The sequence below is a fragment of the Zingiber officinale genome, chromosome 4A, assembly GCF_018446385.1.
Source record: "Zingiber officinale cultivar Zhangliang chromosome 4A, Zo_v1.1, whole genome shotgun sequence".
NCBI lineage: Eukaryota > Viridiplantae > Streptophyta > Magnoliopsida > Zingiberales > Zingiberaceae > Zingiber > Zingiber officinale.
In genome coordinates this window covers 30,771,508-30,790,137 of record NC_055992.1, presented here as the reverse complement: position 1 = coordinate 30,790,137, position 18,630 = coordinate 30,771,508, and the positions used below count along the sequence as shown (strand labels likewise).

At 35.0% G+C, this 18,630-nt stretch overlaps 1 protein-coding gene across 1 annotated transcript in view; it reads right to left on the bottom strand.

The window, feature by feature from the left end:
- LOC121969772 (RNA-binding KH domain-containing protein PEPPER-like) overlaps nt 1–18,630 on the bottom strand; it is a 52,000-nt gene that overhangs the window by 16,758 nt on the left and 16,612 nt on the right. The window contains exons 3-4 of the mRNA XM_042520015.1: nt 13,090–13,238; nt 12,751–13,005 (exon numbers count right to left, since the gene is read on the bottom strand). Of these exons, the coding sequence (XP_042375949.1) occupies nt 12,751–13,005; nt 13,090–13,238 (404 nt within the window). The remainder of the gene's footprint in view (nt 1–12,750; nt 13,006–13,089; nt 13,239–18,630) is intronic.

The following is an 18,630-nucleotide window of genomic DNA, read 5'->3' as shown; positions in this document are numbered from 1 at the left end:
TTTGCTCATTCTGTTTCACACAACTTAATGTAATCATTAGTCACACTATCAACAACCTTTTTTAGAAAAGGAGTCCGCACCTCATGATAACTAGGTCCTTTTAGACCTACACTATATTGGTCAACCAAGTCCAACATCCTTTTGAAGCTTGAATAGTTAACGGCATTAAAAGGAATTGCCGCATCATACATCCACTCAGTTATAGTCATACAAGTTTTTTCCCTCAATTCTTTCTTGTATGCCTCATTTATCGTAGTTTGCCTCTCTTTACCCTTTCTACTTTCAATATTTTTTTGCACATTAGGAGCAAAATACGTATCCATTCGACCTATTTGTCTTGGCCTTTTTTGCATATTCACTGATCTAGAACTTGTACTTGTACTTATAGGTAGTACAGCTTTAGCTCCAATATCATTCATATCAATATCATCACCAAGAGGGTCTACATCCTCAAAGTCTAATGTCGCAAGTTTAGAAAGATTGTCTTCCTCCGCCTTTTTCTCCATGAAATTTTTTATTTCTTCACGTATATGAGGCGGACATTTTTTGCAAATCGTAGTATTTCGAAACCCCCCAACAAGATGTTGTTTTGCACAATAGATACCTCCTTTTGTAACTTTTTGACAAAAGTTACAAATCAAATCATTTTTGTTATTCGGATTAACTCTTTGAAAATAATTCCATTCCGGAGCTTTTGATATATATGTTGGAGTATCACTACTACCTTCCATGATAATTGAATAAGAAAATAACCTAAAAAATTTAAAATAAAATAAAAAAATATTTTAATGAATTAATGGAATGGTAAACTACTGTACCTAGCATCAACAATAATAGAAAAGTACTGTACAACTGGTACCACTACCAGCAATAGAAAAATAAGAAAAGAAAAAAGAAAAGCAGGGAAAAAAAAGAAAAAAAAATAGGACCAACAACAAAATAAAAAACTGGATAGCAGTTTTTTACGGTACCAGCAGCAGAAAATAAAAAAAAAAGAAAAACAGGAAAAAAAATGGGGCAGCATCACAGCAGCAGCAATTTTGCTGTCAATAGAAAGGGGAAAAAAAAGAAAACAAAGGAAGAAGATATAACAAAGAGAAGCTACACTTTTGTTGTCAACAGGAAGGGAAAAAAACAAGAAAACAGAGGAAGCAGATATAACATAGAGAAGAAAAGAAGGTGATGAAAAAACGTTGAAATATTGAACACTGAAAACGACCAGAAGAAGAAGAAGAAAAAAAAAGAAATAACAGAAAAAGAAGAGAAGAAGCGAAGAAGCGAAGAAGAAGATTACAACAGACGAAGAAGAAGATGAAGTGAAGAATAGAAAAACAAAAAAAAAAGATGGAAAAAACACATACCTGGGCAACGACGGACGCGACTCAGCAGCGGCGGCGGCAGCGAAGAAAATACCTGGGCGATGGCGCGACTCTTCTTCGAATTCAGGTTTCTTCTTCTCCTTCCGTTCTTTTCTTCTTCCCTTTTCTTCTCCGTGCCCTAATTCCAAACCAAATTAGGTTTGAAATGTTTTTTTGGTTAGAAATCGTGAACCTGAAGGATTGCACAATGTGCTTTGATCGTGCGATGCGTATCGATCGCGCCTTCGGTGAGGCGCGAAGGCGCCCTAGGCCGGCACAAGCGCGCGCCTGACGAACAACGCCCGCCTTGCGCGGTAGAAGGCGCTTTTCTCAGCGCCTTGTGGGCCTAATGCCTCAGGCGCGCCTTTAACAACCTAGGTTCAACTTGATAATTACTCCCCTCAATTCATAGCCCATGGCTCAAGGGTCGAAAAAAAAACTAGTCTTGGAATCAAGCTCTTCACCCTTATCCCACGGTTGTAGGGTCGACTTATGATTATATCTCTCATTACCCTACTGTCTTGGGATCGAGCTCTTCCCTATTAGCCTATGGCTCTGTGGTTCACTTATAGTTATATATCTCCCAGATCCCTATGGTCTAGGGATCAAACTATTCCTCCTTAACCCATGGCTCTAGGATCAACTTCAGGTTATGTCTCTCCTAGACCCTGCAACCTTAAGATCAAGTTCTTCACCCTTATTGCTCATGCCTTTAAGATTGAGTTTTGGAAATTTCTCTAAAACCACTAAGGTTCGCCTTAGTCTCGGAATCAACTTTCAAATATTTTCCCAGACCATAGAGATTTACCTTGGCCTAGGGATTAACTTGAAGATATTTTTCTCCTAGACCACTAAGGTTTGCCCCGATTTCGAAATCGACTTTTAAATATTCTCCCAAATTGCCAAGGTTTACACAAGTCTTAAATTCTGCACTATACCTACAACTCAAACTTAGCTCCCAGCTCAACCTCTATCAGCTTTACTCTTTGGTAGCCGACCTCTCCAACTCAGTCTTTGCCTTTCTGACCCCACTATAAGGGAAAGTTCTTCTTCAACTGCTCTCCAATTTGGCCCTAATCGAATCTTGTATACCTAAATTTGGTTTGAAGGGACTAGTGATACCACTAATATCGACCCCATTCTAGGTTAGCGGAACTTTCCTACTACCCTACTACAGATTAGCCAGACTTTAGAGTGCCTTGCAATGACTTCTTGAGTTCTTCATCCCACTTAGTTTCACCAGTTCTCCACAGAGTTGGTCCTTCAAAATATCTAATGTGACTTGATACCTGAGTCACCTAACCAACTATTCCTCCAAACACTTTGAGCATTTTGAGCTCCCTATACCGAGCTTGATTCTCGAGTTCACCATTATCCTAGCACCTACTCACTTGCGAGCCATAATTAGACATGGCCCCCCATGATTTGCAGCCCATAATCCCTTAGGTGCAACGGACCTAGGGTTTGGGGTTTGGAGTTTGGATACAGATCCTTTATAAATACATACGGCCGAATAACCCTACAACTTAGGATTTAGATAATGATCCTCTATAAATATTAAAGTCGATGCCAACGAGTATCTAACCCTAATCTATCTCACTAGTTAATATTTTCTTCTCTATTATTGTTTTATCACCTCCACAGCACCATCATGACTTAAGGACTTTGTCAAACAACAAATGAGTGCTTTCATGGGTGCAAGACAGCCTTCGTCCCTCACCAAGATATCCACTTTAGCATTGAGCAAGGCAGCAGATTTCACTCGCATTTAGCCTATTTAGTCTAAGGGACTTTTTTCATTTAAGCTCGTGTTGAAAGACATGGGCAATGGCCAAAAGGAAAACTAGACATTTACTATAAGTAGCCCGATCTCTTATGTCTTCTACACATGTACCAAAACATTCAAGGGAAGAATAGTTTCCAACAAGAATATTGGTCTCTAATTAACCCTAGAAACTTGTTACTTTTTTTCTTTCGAGCGAGCAACTTGGTTATGGTGACTATTTGAGATTGTTATTGTGGTTAATTCAATGGTGCAATAAGTGGCAATGTTTGCTTATGGTTGTGATTCATCTAAGACACTAATTTATCAACATAAGATCTTACCTTTGTTATTTGTGGTAAGAGTTAAGCTAGAGCTTCTTAGATTCAATCTTTTATTGAGTTTTCTACTAATTTTTCCTTTTATATTTGGGGTAAGAGTTAAGTTAGGGCTTCCTAGATTTAATCGTTTATTGAGTTTTCTACTAATTTTTCCTTGGAAAGATTAGCTCAATGGTTATTCTTTGGGGTCTAAAAAGTTGACCTTCAAACTTTGGCAGGTAAATTTTCTCGTATGTTGCCTTAGGTATTGATTGATTATGGAGGCAATTCTATATTTGATCTAGTAATTTGGGATTTTCTACTAGCGATCTGATCAAAGTTGTCATAATTAAGATTCTCTTGTGGATCATGAAAAGGTCCATAGGTTAGATTATAGGATCAAAGCAAAAGACTAGAAAATCCTACAATTTAATAAGAACATTTTATTTAATATTTATAATTTATAATACCTGTTATCTTTCAATATTATATAGTATTAATATGAATAGTTTAAACACTATTATTTCAATATCAAACATAAATAAAATTATTTATATAGTAAGAATATAATACAATTTTTAGAGTATTGCATCTTTATATAGCAAGTAGGAACTATAAAATAATTGATAAATTATAAGATGCTTACTCATAACAATAATTAAAAATAATTCTTTGGTTTTGTGAAGAACAAAAATAATTGTTGATAATTGAAAACTCTCACTAACAAGACATGAAAAAAAATATTTGTTATAGTAAATGTTAATTGTTAAAGTGTCTGATTGAATTTAAATATACTCTAACCAGGAATTCAAGTTGTTCCAAGGTGTTGGGCTTGGGACTAAGATCCTACATAGGAATGTTAAATAGATGTAGGAAAGACTTAAAATCTGGACCTGTGCCAAGGTTCAGGTCCCTGATCGGAACGAACGATTTTAGTATCGTATTGTGTCGTGCCGATATAGTTTCAGTATTTTTTAAATATAAATATAAATGTATATTAAGATTTGATTATTAAAGATATTTTATATTTTGAGATGTTGTATATTTTAATATTTTTGCATAATGCCTATTAAAATTTTATAAAAAAAATTTAAAAAAAAAAAGTAATTCTTAAATTCAAAACTAAATTTAAAATTATAAAAATAATTATAAAATTATTTAACAATTTCAAATTATTTTTTTAATGTATTTGTAAATTTTTTATTTTAAAAAAATAATGATAATAACAAATTATCAGAATATAAATGTGATGTTTTTTAAAAAATATTTAGAATTGTTAAATAAAATTTAAAATAGTAAAAGTATTTTTAGAATATTAATTAATATAATTTATTTAAATTTTAAATTTTAAATATATTTTTATACTTTATTATGATAATTTAATTAAGATTTATAAAAAACCTCTTCGAAATATCACATCTAGTTGAGAAATATTTGAATTATTTAAATCTTTCCTTTTTTTCAAATGCAGACACGCAACACAGGAGCCCCACGCCGTGTCCGGTTGTGCCAAAGGGGTCCGGCAAAGCCGAAGGCGTTCGGTGATGCTTCCGGGGCGATGCTTTCATTGACACCGAAGGCATCCCGCGACACTTTCGACAATGTCGGAGGCGTCCCACGACGCTTTCGGCGATGCCGGAGGCGTCCCGTGATGCCTCCTGTGCCGTCGCGATGCAACGACTCCGTGTCTTTTGTGGTCAAAGGCACCTCCGGGACCACTTCCAACGGCTCCGGAGGAGTCCCGCAACATCTCCGAAGCCTCCAGTACACCTTCGTCCCCTCCGATAAGCCACCTACTCATTTAGATCAAATTGAAATCATTCTTGTCTGCCTCGCCTCGCCCCTGCCTCCCCTTTTGTCACAATTCCTTCCGTTCACAACGCACGATCCTTTTGTCGCACAACACAACACAATTCGCGACGCGATTCTAATGCCTTCTGAGTTCTGTGATCTATCCGTGACACACGAAATTACCCCGCCTCCTATGCCGGTTTCGCTCCGGAGGCGGAACGATAAAATCCGTCCGTGCTGGGCAACACGGAACTGTATTTTAATCGTTGGATGTAGGATCAAATTGCAATTTATAAGATGCTGGCCAAATTAAGATCCTAGTTGAGACATAGACTGTTTAGGTCAATCTAGATTGTAGGATTGTAAAATCCTAAGATCTAGATTGTTGATTTGTAGAAGTTTGATCAAATGTTAATCTACCTTTTTCTTGGAGTTTTGGCTAAGGTTCTCTTTGACATGAATTTTATATGTTCAATAATACAAACTAATGAATGAAACTCTTTAAAGAAACGGAAACCTAGCGTTGCCAAATAAACATAAAACATAATGAAAACACCCCAAAATAAAATAGCAAGTAACTTATATTGATACAAAGAATATGCTAATGAAGCACACCTTGAGCCAACAATGTGATCTAGATTTCGGCTTCGTGTTTTAGAGGAATTTTGGTACATTATCATGTCATGAGCATATTGGGACAAATATCCCCACATTTGAATGCAAAGAGTTAACTCTCAGGCATTATGTGAGCCTTTCTCCCTTTTTTATTTACTGCATCGACAAGGCATAAGCCTATTAATGTGCATTTTTCATTTACGCTATTGATGGGAGTGATTATAGTGTTTCACCATAATGATGAAGCTTTGATTTGAGCATTAAATGATAAAATAATGAGATGTGCATATTAATAAAACAATACATCAAACCCCATGAAAGACTAAATTTGAGAATATAAATGATGTGAATCTAAGTGGGGTCAATGAAAGAGAATAATGTGCTCAATTGGTGCAAACAAAAGGCTAGTTGTTGAAGTTTGTGCAGTGATTAGCAATGCTCCTATTTGAGGTATACATCTAGATTAATTTAGTTGTAATTTTCTTTGACATTACTATAAACCACGTTGCACAAAACTTCCCTCTCAGTGGACTAAGCTCAGATAGGGGATGACAGTGGAGAAGGTCAAATGTTTTAAGTTTATACAACATCAAATCAACAAAAAGGTATCTTCAATGTCAATTGATACAGGATCTACATAGCGAGCAGTGGAAGTGAAGCTCTCTTGATAATGTTTGAGTAACTATATACTCTACATGTAGATCTCCTTGCCATTAGTGTTCAGTAAAAGCACAAAGAAAATTGAGTTGCATTGGAGTGAAGCCTAATTCATTGCCCTACACAAAGATTTGGGGTTGATTAAGGGAGTCAAGCATGTTCAAGTCATTCAGACATGCAGGCCTATCTTGGAGTTCAGCCTACCAAATCAACTGATTATATGCCAAACCTATGTGCCAGTAATGTGTCAATCAACCAACATGTCAACTCAAACGGAGATACAGTTGAACAGGCATTCATGGCACAAATCTGACCCAATCTCAGTCCACTTGGTCATCCTAAGTGGAGACTTGCATGACACTTAAGATTAACTGCATGCCTCAACTCCCTGATCTATGAGAAGGGAAAACCTTGAAGTGAGATTAGGTTTTTTTTTTAAAACACTCATCTCAGTTTATACCAGTGTCTTGAGTAATCGAATTTTCTTCCTTGTGGCCATGGATGTAGGCATTCTTAGTAAAACCACACAAATTTGCATCTCCCTTATTGTGATCATGAGTTTATTTCCTCTTACCTTTCTTCTTCTTTGTTCTCTATGTACCTTATTTTCCACAAGGCATTAAATATTTTGCTGTGGACCGGAAAGCCTCAACTCATGGTCCCCACAATCCTCAACCAGATGCACATGGCTAAAACTCAAAAAACAAAACAATGAAGCTAATAAGCTTGTACACCCCTCAAGATTTTGGGCTCTAAGTAAAATGTTGGCCGAAACTAAAATTATTTATCAAGAACGAAACAGCCACAAAGATTTCAACTTTGTTTGGGCTCTTAGCAATATGCTTATAATAAGAAATTACTTACTAATATTATCTATATATAAATATATATATATAATATATTTATTACCATGACTGTATATAATATTAGTTACCATATTATCTAGGTAATATATATGGGTCAATTAGGTAAATTGTCAATTAGCCTAATTATACCTAATTATAGTTTCCTAATATAGATTTCTAGTTTGTATATAAATATGATTCACTCTTCAATAAAGTTATGGATTCTTTTTATCTCAGATATGGTATCATAGCCATAGGATTTTAAATTATGGTCCATTGTTACTGCCCTCTCGTTCTTTTCTCTCCACCGCTGCAACCACGTCGTTACTGCACTCTTGTTCTTTTCTCATTCTTTATATCCACCGTCGCAACCTCCATGTACAGGGGTTCGCATGCTACACCGTCTGTACATCACCTGCGCACCAACTCCCCCTTGCATCGGAATGCCCTAGCAACGATGTCCATTGGATCCATCGACAAGGAGGACAAATACAAAACACGGCCAAGAGAGGGAAACCCTAAAAGGTAACTCACACACACTGCAGTGGCTCTCAAAGCGAGTTGGTCCGACAAGCTCGCAGCCCCTTGGCCACGCCTCTCGCTACCTCCAACCACGCTTCGGCATCCTCTATCTTTTGCTTGGCATGCACGAAGCTACATCCTCAAGGTAAATCCTTTGACCACTACCTCGACGCGGGCAGCGCCTACGTCTTCTGTCGTTGTTCACCTCTCGCTTTTCATGCTCTCCCGAGCTTTGTCATCCTCCTGTTAATGTGTTTCAATTAATTCAAGCTGTCGTTAATCCTCATATCTCATTCAGCTATCGCTGTAGCCTGCTTTTGGAATTTTGCAGTGCTCTTGTAGCTCAGCATTCCAATCCTTAATAATTTCCTCAATGGTTTTTCAATCAATCTCTCGTTTTCCGCCTCTCGCTTGCTCTTCAAAGTCTTCCTTTGTTGCTGCCTCACACCATCACCTTCAACCCTAACACAACTGAGGGAAAAACAGCCACTGCCATCTTGGTCTTCTTCTCGACATAAAACAAAAAATTCTTCCTTGCTTTGTCTCTTATTTGACTTCCTTTGGGATAAAACCTTATGGTTGAAAATAAGCTTTCGATTATAACGAATGTGGTGCCTGTGATGTCTAAAATCACGGACTATAAGTTAAATGATTCAAACTATTTGGATTGGAGTAAAAATGTTCGTCTTTACCTACGAAGTATTGACGTCATTTGACTGATGACCCTCCTCAAGATGATTCGAAGCGGACATGGCTTAGAGAGGATGCTCGTTTGTTCCTTCAGATTCGGAATTGTATTGATAGTTAGGTAATTGGTTTGATCAATCACTGTGAATATGTTAAAGAACTAATGGATTACTTGGAATTTTTGTACTCTGGAAAAGGGAATCTCTCCTGCATGTATGAGATTTGCAAAGCATTTTACCGCGTGGAAAAACAAAATCAACCTCTAATCAACTATTTTATGGAATTCAAGAAGACATATGAATAGCTTAATTATGTTGTTGCCCTTTAGCCCTAATGTGAAGGTTCAACAATGTCAACAAGAGCAGATGGCTATCATGAACTTCCTCGTTGGCCTATCTCCTGACTTTGAGTAAGCTAAGTCACAAATTCTCTCTGATTCAGAGGTCTCCTCTCTACAAGATATATTTAGTCACATTCTCCGTATAGAAAGTACTATACTTGTTCCGCTTAATGGTGCTTTAGTAAGTCGCAATACTAATTACATGGAAGATCAACAAGTCACAATGGACATAAAGGAGGTTCCCAGGACTTTCACACTTGAACGTCGAATTCTGGTGATATTGTGTGCAATTACTATCGTAAGCCAGGCCATACAAAATTTGAGTGTAGAAAGCTTCAATACAAAAATCAGCAAAAACACTTGGTCCATATTGCATCCACTAATGATGTCTCCGATAAATCGGTTCTTATCTCTACAGAAGAATTTGCTAAGTTCTCACAATATCAGGAATCACTCAAGTCTTCATCTTCTCACTACTATTGTTGATTCAGGTAAACACAATGCATGCCTTGTTTTCTTATCCTCCAAATGGGTCATTGATTCTGGGATCACGGATATGATAGGTAATTCTAGTCTCTTTTCTACTATTCAGTCCAAAGCTAACACTCCTACCGTTACTTTAGCTGATGGGTCTCTATCTTGTGTTCGTGGGTCTAGAACAATCAATCCTACACCTTTGCTTCCTTTGTCTTACATTTACCAAATTTATCCTTTAATTTGCTCTCTATCAATTAACTAACTTGTAATCTTCACTGTTGCATCTCATTTTTTCCCAAATATTGCTTATTTTAGGATCTTTTAACGAAGAAGATTATTGGTAAAAGACATGAGTCTGAAGGCCTCTACATCCTTACCACACCGCTCCCAAATTCTTTTGCTTGTATTTCTTTTTTCGAGGTTCATTGTAGGTTGGGGCATCCATCTCTTCCTTTGTTAAAAAAACTTGATCCATAATATGGTAAAGTGTCTTCATTAGATTGTGAGTCATGTCAGTTTACAAAACATCACCATATTATTTCAAGTTCTAGAGCAAATAAACATGTTACTATTCCTTTTAAATTAGTTCATTCTGATATTTGGAGTTCTTATCCTATTTTGTCTAAATCTAGTTTTAGGTATTTTGTTACTTTTGTGGATGATTATTCTCGTGTAACTTGATTATATTTAATGAAAAATCATTCTGAATTATTTTCTCTGTTTTGATTAAAACTCAATTTAATGTGTTCATCCGTATTTTGCGAAGTGATAATACCAAGGAATATACGTCAGGTTCATTCTAGTCTTATATGAGTCAAAATGGTATGCTTCATGAAACCTCTTGTGTTGATACTCCATCCCAAAAATAGTGTGATTGAACGTAAAAACAGACATCTTCTTGAAATTGCATGAGCTATTTTATTTCAAATGAATGTTCCCAAACCTTTTTGAGTTGATGCAGTTTCTACAACATATTTTCTCACTAACCGCATGTCATCCTCTGTTCTTCATGATGAGATCCTTTACAAAATCATTTTTCCCAATAAGTCGTTGTGTCCTACCAACCCTAGGATATTTGATAGCAATTGTTTTGTTCGAGATGTTCGTCCGGATGTTACTAAATTAGATCTCAAGTCTTTAAAGTGTATCTTCCTCAGTTATTCTCATTTTCAGAAAGGTTATAGGTGTTATTGTCCCAGTATTAATAAATATCTTGTCTCAATTGATGTTACTTTTGTGGAAGATACACCTTATTTCCCATCCTCACATATTCTAACTCATCAAAGGGAGAATAATGATTTGTCGATGTATTCTATCACATCCTCCGCACCTGTCTCGAAATCGGCTCCTGCCAAGCCTCCTATTATTCAAGTCTACTCCAGACGTCAACTTCTTGATTCATGCCCTACACCTACTACTCTTCGTCATCAGATCCAATCCCGGGAGATAATCTTCCTATTGCATTACGCAAAGGTAAATGTCAGTGTAGTTATCCTACTTCTTTTGTTTCTTATAATGGCTTATCATCTTTCTTTTATTCTTTTATTGCTTCACTTGACTCTATCTATATTCCTAAAACTATCCGTGAGGTCATATCGCATCCTGGTTGGAAAGATGCAATGATAAAGGAGATGAATGACTTGGTCGATCTACCTTCAGGGAAACGAGCTATTGGATGCAAATGGGCATTCGCAATTAAAGTCAATCCAGATGGATTAGTTACCAGATTAAAAGTATGTCTTGTTACTAAAGGTTATACTCAGACCTATGGGGTGGATTATTCTGACACTTTTTCTCCTATTGCAAACTTGACATCTATTCAATTGTTTAATTTAATGGTTGCTATTCATGATTGGCCTTTACATCAATTTGATATCAACAATATTTTTTTCATAATGATCTTCAGGAGGAGTTGTATATGAAGCAACCTCCTGGTTTTGTTGCTCAGGGGGAGTCAAGGCGAGTTTGTCATCTCCGAAAAGCTTTATATGGTTTGAAACAGAGTCTTCATGCTTGGTTTGGAAAATTTAGTCATATGATTGAAAATTTTGGTATGATGAAAAGTAAGTCTGACCATTCTGTGTTCTACAGGCAGTTAGTAGTAGGTATCATTCTATTAGTTATGTATATGGATGACATTGTTATCACTGGAAATGATACTATGGGAATCTCATCTCTTAAATATTTCATTCATACTCAGTTTTATACGAAAGACTTAGGGGTGCTAAAGTATTTCTTAGATGTTGAGGTTACGAGGAGTAAAAATGGTATATTTCTATCTCAGAGAAAATATGTCCTCGACTTACTAACTGAGACAGGGAAATTAGGTGCAAAGTCTTATGGTGCTCCAATGACTCAGAACATACACCTCACATGAAATGGAAAACTATTTGAACATCCTGAGAGATATCGAAAGTTGGTTAGAAAGTTAAATTACCTTACCGCCTAGATATTGCATATTCGGTTAATATTGTCAGTCAATTCATGTCATCTCCAATTGTTCATTATTGGGCAGTATTAGAGCAAATTTTGTGCTACTTGAAGGGAGATATCGTATATAAAAATCATGGGCATAATCATATTGAATGTTTTTCGAATGCAGATTGGGCAGATTCCAAAATAGATAGAAGATCTACTTCAAGATTTTATATCTTTGTTGGAGGAAATTTAGTCTCGCGGAAGAGTAAGAAGCAGAATGTAGTGTCACGATCTAGTGCAAAGTTATAAGGCTATGGCACAATCTGTGCATGAAATAATTTGGATATATCAACTCTTGAGTAGGATTTAAAATTTTAGAACCAACAAAACTGTGATGTGATAATCAAGCTGCTCTTCATATTGCATCGAACCCAGTATTTCATGAGCGAACTAAGCACGTTGAAATTAATTATCATTTTATTCATGAGAAAATTCAACAAAGCTTGATTTCTACAAGATATGTGAAGACTAAGGAACAACTAAGAGACATCTTCACAAAAGCTTTAAATGGGATTCGAGTTTATTATCTTTGTAACAAGTATGATTAATCTCTATGCTCCAACTTGAGGGGAAGTATTATATGTATATATATATATATATATATATATATATATATATATATATATACCATGACTGTATAAAATATTAGTTACCATTTACCATATTATCTAGGTAATATATATCGGTCAATTAGGCAAATTTGTAAATTAGCCTAATTATACCTAATTATAGTTTCCTAATATAGATTCCTAGTTTGTATATAAATATGATTCACTCTTAAATATAGTTATGGATTCTTTTTATCTTAGATAACAACTAAGAACGACATGACCACGAAGGATTCAAACTTTGTAATCATATAAACATATAAAACAGGCGACAGCAGCAGGATAAGTACCTCCAAGACACTTCCAGGATGCCCTATGGCTGAAGAATGCAAACCTGGCACAGCAAGATCTTGTCCATACAATGAAAGTCCACCACGTTGTACTTGTGATTCTAAACGAGATTCATGATCAAGATAATAAGAATCTTGCTTAATAGGAAAACCATAGTCACTGCAAACTGCAGATTGTTGTCCATTGTAGCCAAAAGGTTGGTTGATTTCACCCCATGCATCAGCTGGCCGTTCTTGTGTGACCGGCATGTTGTACTAAAAAAAAGGTAAATGAACAAAAAATGATTAATTAACATCTACCTAATTGGGGCTACATTTGAGAATTGGAAGAAATCTTACACGTCTCTCAAACAAAGGAAGTACACTATGATCAACCAAAAACTTCCTGAGGTGTTGAATGACAGCTTCAAGAGCTTTAAGGACCTTTATAGGTTCACCTTGTATTTCAACAATTCTTTCATCTGCAGCAGCATAGAATGGCAAATCTCCTAGGAAAAGAGAAAAAAAATTAATGTCAGTGATTCAGAATAATTATGAACAAAAATTCGTTGATGGATCAAAGTAGAAACCAGCAGATGAAGAATTAGGAATGACAACAATAGTAATAACGAGGTTAAATTTGGCGTATGGCCAATTCATAGTAAACCAAGGTATTAAATGTTTTGCACCAATGTGAGTTCACCTGACAGAAATAGTGCTGAGGTCGCATGACAGAATAGTGCAGCTGGTATGATCAAGATAGCAAAAGAAATCCAAACAGTGTTGCAAATTCATAACCAACCCAAACCTCATAACTGAAAAACACAACTTGATATATAAGCTTATGGTTCAAGTGGCGACTGTAGGAATCAGTTGTGCAATACAAGAAAGTAGGGAAAAAATGGACACATATGATTAGTCATCGAGTCACAACAATATATCAAGGAGCTTAAGCCGTAAAGAAAAGGGAACCAAAAAGGTCTGAGATAGGTCAAGAGAAAGAGGGTGGATTAAGGATTCACTGTAAGACCAGTAATTCTCCTAAGAAGCGATGAGGTACACACGTGACATAAGGATAAAGAAAGGTTTTGGAAATGATTTTCGGAAATGTTTTAGAAGGTCCAAGTACTTTGAGACTGTCATATAGTATTTGGTAAATTTATCACTAAATTATTTTTCCCACTAAAGTTCTTTCCTTGAAAAATACCAAGTTTTTCAAGTTAATTTCCAGCATAAATGGGGGCAAAAGTTATTTTTCTTACAGCAATCATATCCTAAGTGGTCACAATCAATAAAGGTGTTTTAATGTGTTGGGGAAAAGTTTAAGTTTTCAGTGTTAGTCATGTGTGCATTAAATTGTGCAGAAACTGTCTTGCAAGATTCACACGAAGCTCGTGAAGCTTGTAACTTGACAAAGTCCAGTCATGGTTAATGACTGCCGGTCAAGTTGTTATTCAATGGCTTAAATGTATGGGAGATGCGAGGGACCACAGGACGAAAAGCATTGATTTGGTGTTGGCAAAACTCTCAGAGCTTGACTTAGCACGAGCAAGTTGGCATCAGTTCAATGGCTCAAACATCAAGCTACATATCAAAGAAGAAGGATGATATAGGACACCTAAGGAATTACAAGACAAGAAGCATTCAGCCATAGAACATCTAAGGAATTGCAAGACAAGAAGAATTCAGCTGACAAATTTGACGAAAGTTGGACAAGAGGACTACATTAATGAATGAGCGAAGGATAGCATGTGGATTAGCCAAGAGGCTTGGTGCATTCGAGACCACTTGGGCAAAGTAGAGTTGCAACAAGTAAACTCCTAAGTGAGTTGTGAGAATCGAGTGAATGCATTTTGGTTATAGTTGATGCTCCAATCGACTAGATCTTAATCTCAATCGACTCTGGATTGTCTGCTTGTGAACAGTTTTCTATTTGGAGCAGAGTCAAGTAGTCAACTATACAATCAAATGCTAGGATTCAGTAGACTAAGAAGTCGACTAGATCCTAACAGAAGACAGAAACAAGATTGTTGATCATGCAGAGGAAGGTTCCAGCCGCTAGATGGCTTACACAATACAGTGGCACGGTCGAATGAAGGAATCATTGACAACAGATCAGTCGACTAGAGTCCGATTGAATCGACTGTGAAATCCATTGCTAGGCAAAAGGTTGATGTGATAGCGAAAACAATCGACTAGAAAAGGTTAAGTTGATTGGGGTGTTATGAACAACAAAGTAAAGCTTCTTTGAAATCAACTATCAGGCTATAAATAAAGGACCAAGCGGAGCTTATCCAGATTGGTGAATTGTGTTCATTGTCCTACTTCCTAGTGCTCTTGTTTTTTATAATTCTAGCATCCTCATTATTGTGTTTTCTTACTTGCTTAATTTGCTTTCCCCATATTGTAAGAAGACTTCTGGTGAGAGGTTTCTCCACCTCCTAGAGCTAGAAAATTAGTGGGATTAGAGAGAAACTCCTCAAAAGTCAAAGGTCATGAATAGACCGTAAAGTAAGAACTGTTCCAAATCATGTGAAATCTCGTGTTAGCACTTGTGTTATTTGTTGTATATTTTTGCTATGGCTAAATTGATAGTGTGACTTCACAAAGCATTCACAAGAGTACAGAGTTGAATTTTTAGGCTATGGAATAGGAGTCTAGGAACTACCGAACAACATTAAAACAACGTGTTTGCGATCTTGTAAGTGTGATTCTGTTTATATTTTTATTTCCATTGTTAATTGTTTATGTGCAAATGATGTGCGGACATACGAGGATGGGCATGATAAGAAATAATAGAAAGTCATAGCGCCCCTTGTTGAGAGAAAAAAACTCCAAGAGATACATTTAAGTTGATACATATACTTAAGTAATCAATAAATGCCCCAATTAAGCTATGTAAAATCATAATAAATACACACATAAATCGAGGAAAAGGGAGATTAAAAAAACTTAATTGGCAACCAAAAATAACAACATAAAATTCATTTAAATATAGATAAGGATATAGTAGAGGATAGAGCTCAATAGAATAGGAGAATCCATATAACTGACCAACTTAGTGGGATAAAAATTTGATTGATGTTGTTAATTGTTTATGTAACCTTTCTACTAAAAGTAAGAGTAGATGAAAAGCATACTTGCAAGTTGTAATTGTTATTCACCCTCTAGCTCGGTCATTCGGTCCTAACGTAAAGGTCCATTGGAAATCGAAGAAGGATATATGGTACACCAAAGGGACCATAATGTTGGTGCAATCAAAGAGATTATGGTGCAGTCCATGTTTGCAAAATCAAGATGGTTGGATCGTAGGATCGCATGATCCTACGATCCATAACATCGAATTGATCCTGGATCATGAAGGATCATTTTTTTTTAGTGGGATAGGAGCAGGATCGGTGGGATCATAGCAGGATCAGAGTGGGATCGGTAAAAGCTTTGAGCGACCATAACTTTTAACCAGTATATAAAATGTCATTGCGTGCCGCCGGCATGGATGGGTTTTACTGTTCCACAGGACGGGTGAAATCGGCACAGGAGGCATCCCCGTCTCGAAACTGCCAGTCGGGTCTGGCGAAGCTTCCGGTGCCTTCGGAGGCGTCTGGTGAAGCTTCCGGTGCCTCCGGAGGCGTCTGGCAACGCTTCCCGTGCCTCCGGAGGCGTCCGACAACGCTTTCGGTGCCTCCGGAGGCATTCGACAACGCTTCCGATGCCGCTGGATGCCCCCCGACAAATCATGAACCGTAATTTCTTTTCCCGATAGAAATTAATTATTTTATTTAATTAATTTAAACAATTCCTAAGGATGTGTGATATTTCGAACAGGCTTTTATAAACCCTAATTAAATTATCCTAATAAAATATATATAAAAAAAATATATTTAAAATTAAAAATAAATTTAATAAATTTTATGAATTAATATTCTAAAAATTTATTTTTTAATGTTTTAAATTTCATTTAAAAATTTTAAAAATATAATAACTCTTATTTATATTCTAATATATTTTTTTATTATTTTGTATTATTTTAAATTTCATTTTATAATTTTTAAAAAAAATCTTTAAAAAAATTTTTAAAAATCTAATAAATTAGATTTATATTCTGATAATTTTTTTATTATTTTTGTATTTTTTTAATTAATATTTTTTTACTATTTAAAATATATATTATTTAATTAATAATTAATTAAATGAATAAATAGCTAATTTATATAATTATACTAATTTATATACTTTATTATAGATCCATTTTAATTCGAGTTATTAATATATCAATTTTATTTAAATAAAGCCATTTTTAAATATTTTTTCTAATAATATTAAGTTACTCAATAATTGAGAACTTATATAAAATTAATATACAACTTATTTTTATATACACCATAAACATATTTATCTGATAATTACTATATATATAAATAAAAAAATATTGAAATTGTATCGGCATGGTACGGCACTATATGATACTGAAACTGTATCGTTCAACCGAAACCTCGATACAGGTCGAAATTTTAAACCTTGCTTTTAACTTAGATTCAACCATAGGACATAATATATCAAATCGAAATTTGTTCAAAGACTTACATTATATTATTCGGTGAAACCCGTAATCGTAGTTCAGACTAAAAAATATCATTTAAAGCTTTTCGAAGGCCCGAAAGAATTTGTCTTTTTTATTATCTTTTAGACTATTTTATAATTTAGATTATTTTCGTCTTTTGCAAAGTTAGAGTTAGGGTTTTGAGACTATTTAAACATCTATTTAGTTGTTTTTAGTTAGTTTTTTATCAATAATATTCTACCGTTTCTTTTCCACCGTTTCTTTTCCAAAAATGAAGAGTTTTTGGATGCATATGGCCTGGTATTATGCCGAATCAATAGGTCTTTAGAAGATTTTTCTAGCGTTCGTGTTCAAATCAAAGGTTTCAATAGCTTATGCTACGTCAACTACTTTGTTGGCCTTTAAACTGAGCTATCTTGTGAACCAAGAGAATATTGTTAAGGTTGAATGCGATTATTGTTATTGTGTTAGTAGAAATTTTATACTCTTTTATTATTGTGATATAAAAATATAAATATTATTGAGTGTTATGGTGTAGAATAGTAGTTATATTATTAGTTAATTTAAATTTGTCCATGTAATAATGTCATCTATGGTGTCAAATGTCGACAATTGCATGTATATGTAAAATTATTAATATATTTATATGTAAATGATATCTTTAGACTTTTTTTCTAATTATTAATCACGTACCATAAAATTTCAAGGGTTTTTGATAGGATCGTCCAATTCTACAATCTGATCCCAACCGGGTTGTGTAGTAGGAATCGAAGGATCGAAACCACGTAAAATGTTGTATTAATGCTTGTGTTATTTGCTTTATACTACTATCACGATTAATTTAATTGTGTGACCCTGCAAATCATTTGCAAGAGTAGAGTTGAATTTTATGGTCAAACATTATTTAACCACCACCTCTTTAGCTACTAGAATTTCATGAACATTACATCATAATCGTAACAACTTCACCAAAGCAATTTTATATACTTCCAAGAATTAATATAAAATTTAAATAAAAGGTAAAAATTAGTTAACAATTTTTTATTGTAAAAACATATTAATAAAAACATAGTAGTACCAATAAAATGTTTCATTATATTAGAAAATAGTGTTTAATATTTGCAAATTTTATAATTTGAATTGATACTTTAAAGGGCAGCCCATTGCAACTTTTTTCGCTACTCGAACTCATTACCACTAGGTCACTCAGCAACTATTCGAATTGATACTTTATTAGCACAAAATAAAATAATAAATAAATAAATAGAAATTTTATTTTACAATATTATTTGACAAACTAATCAAGTCAATTAATTCAAAAAATATTAAAAATAATTTTA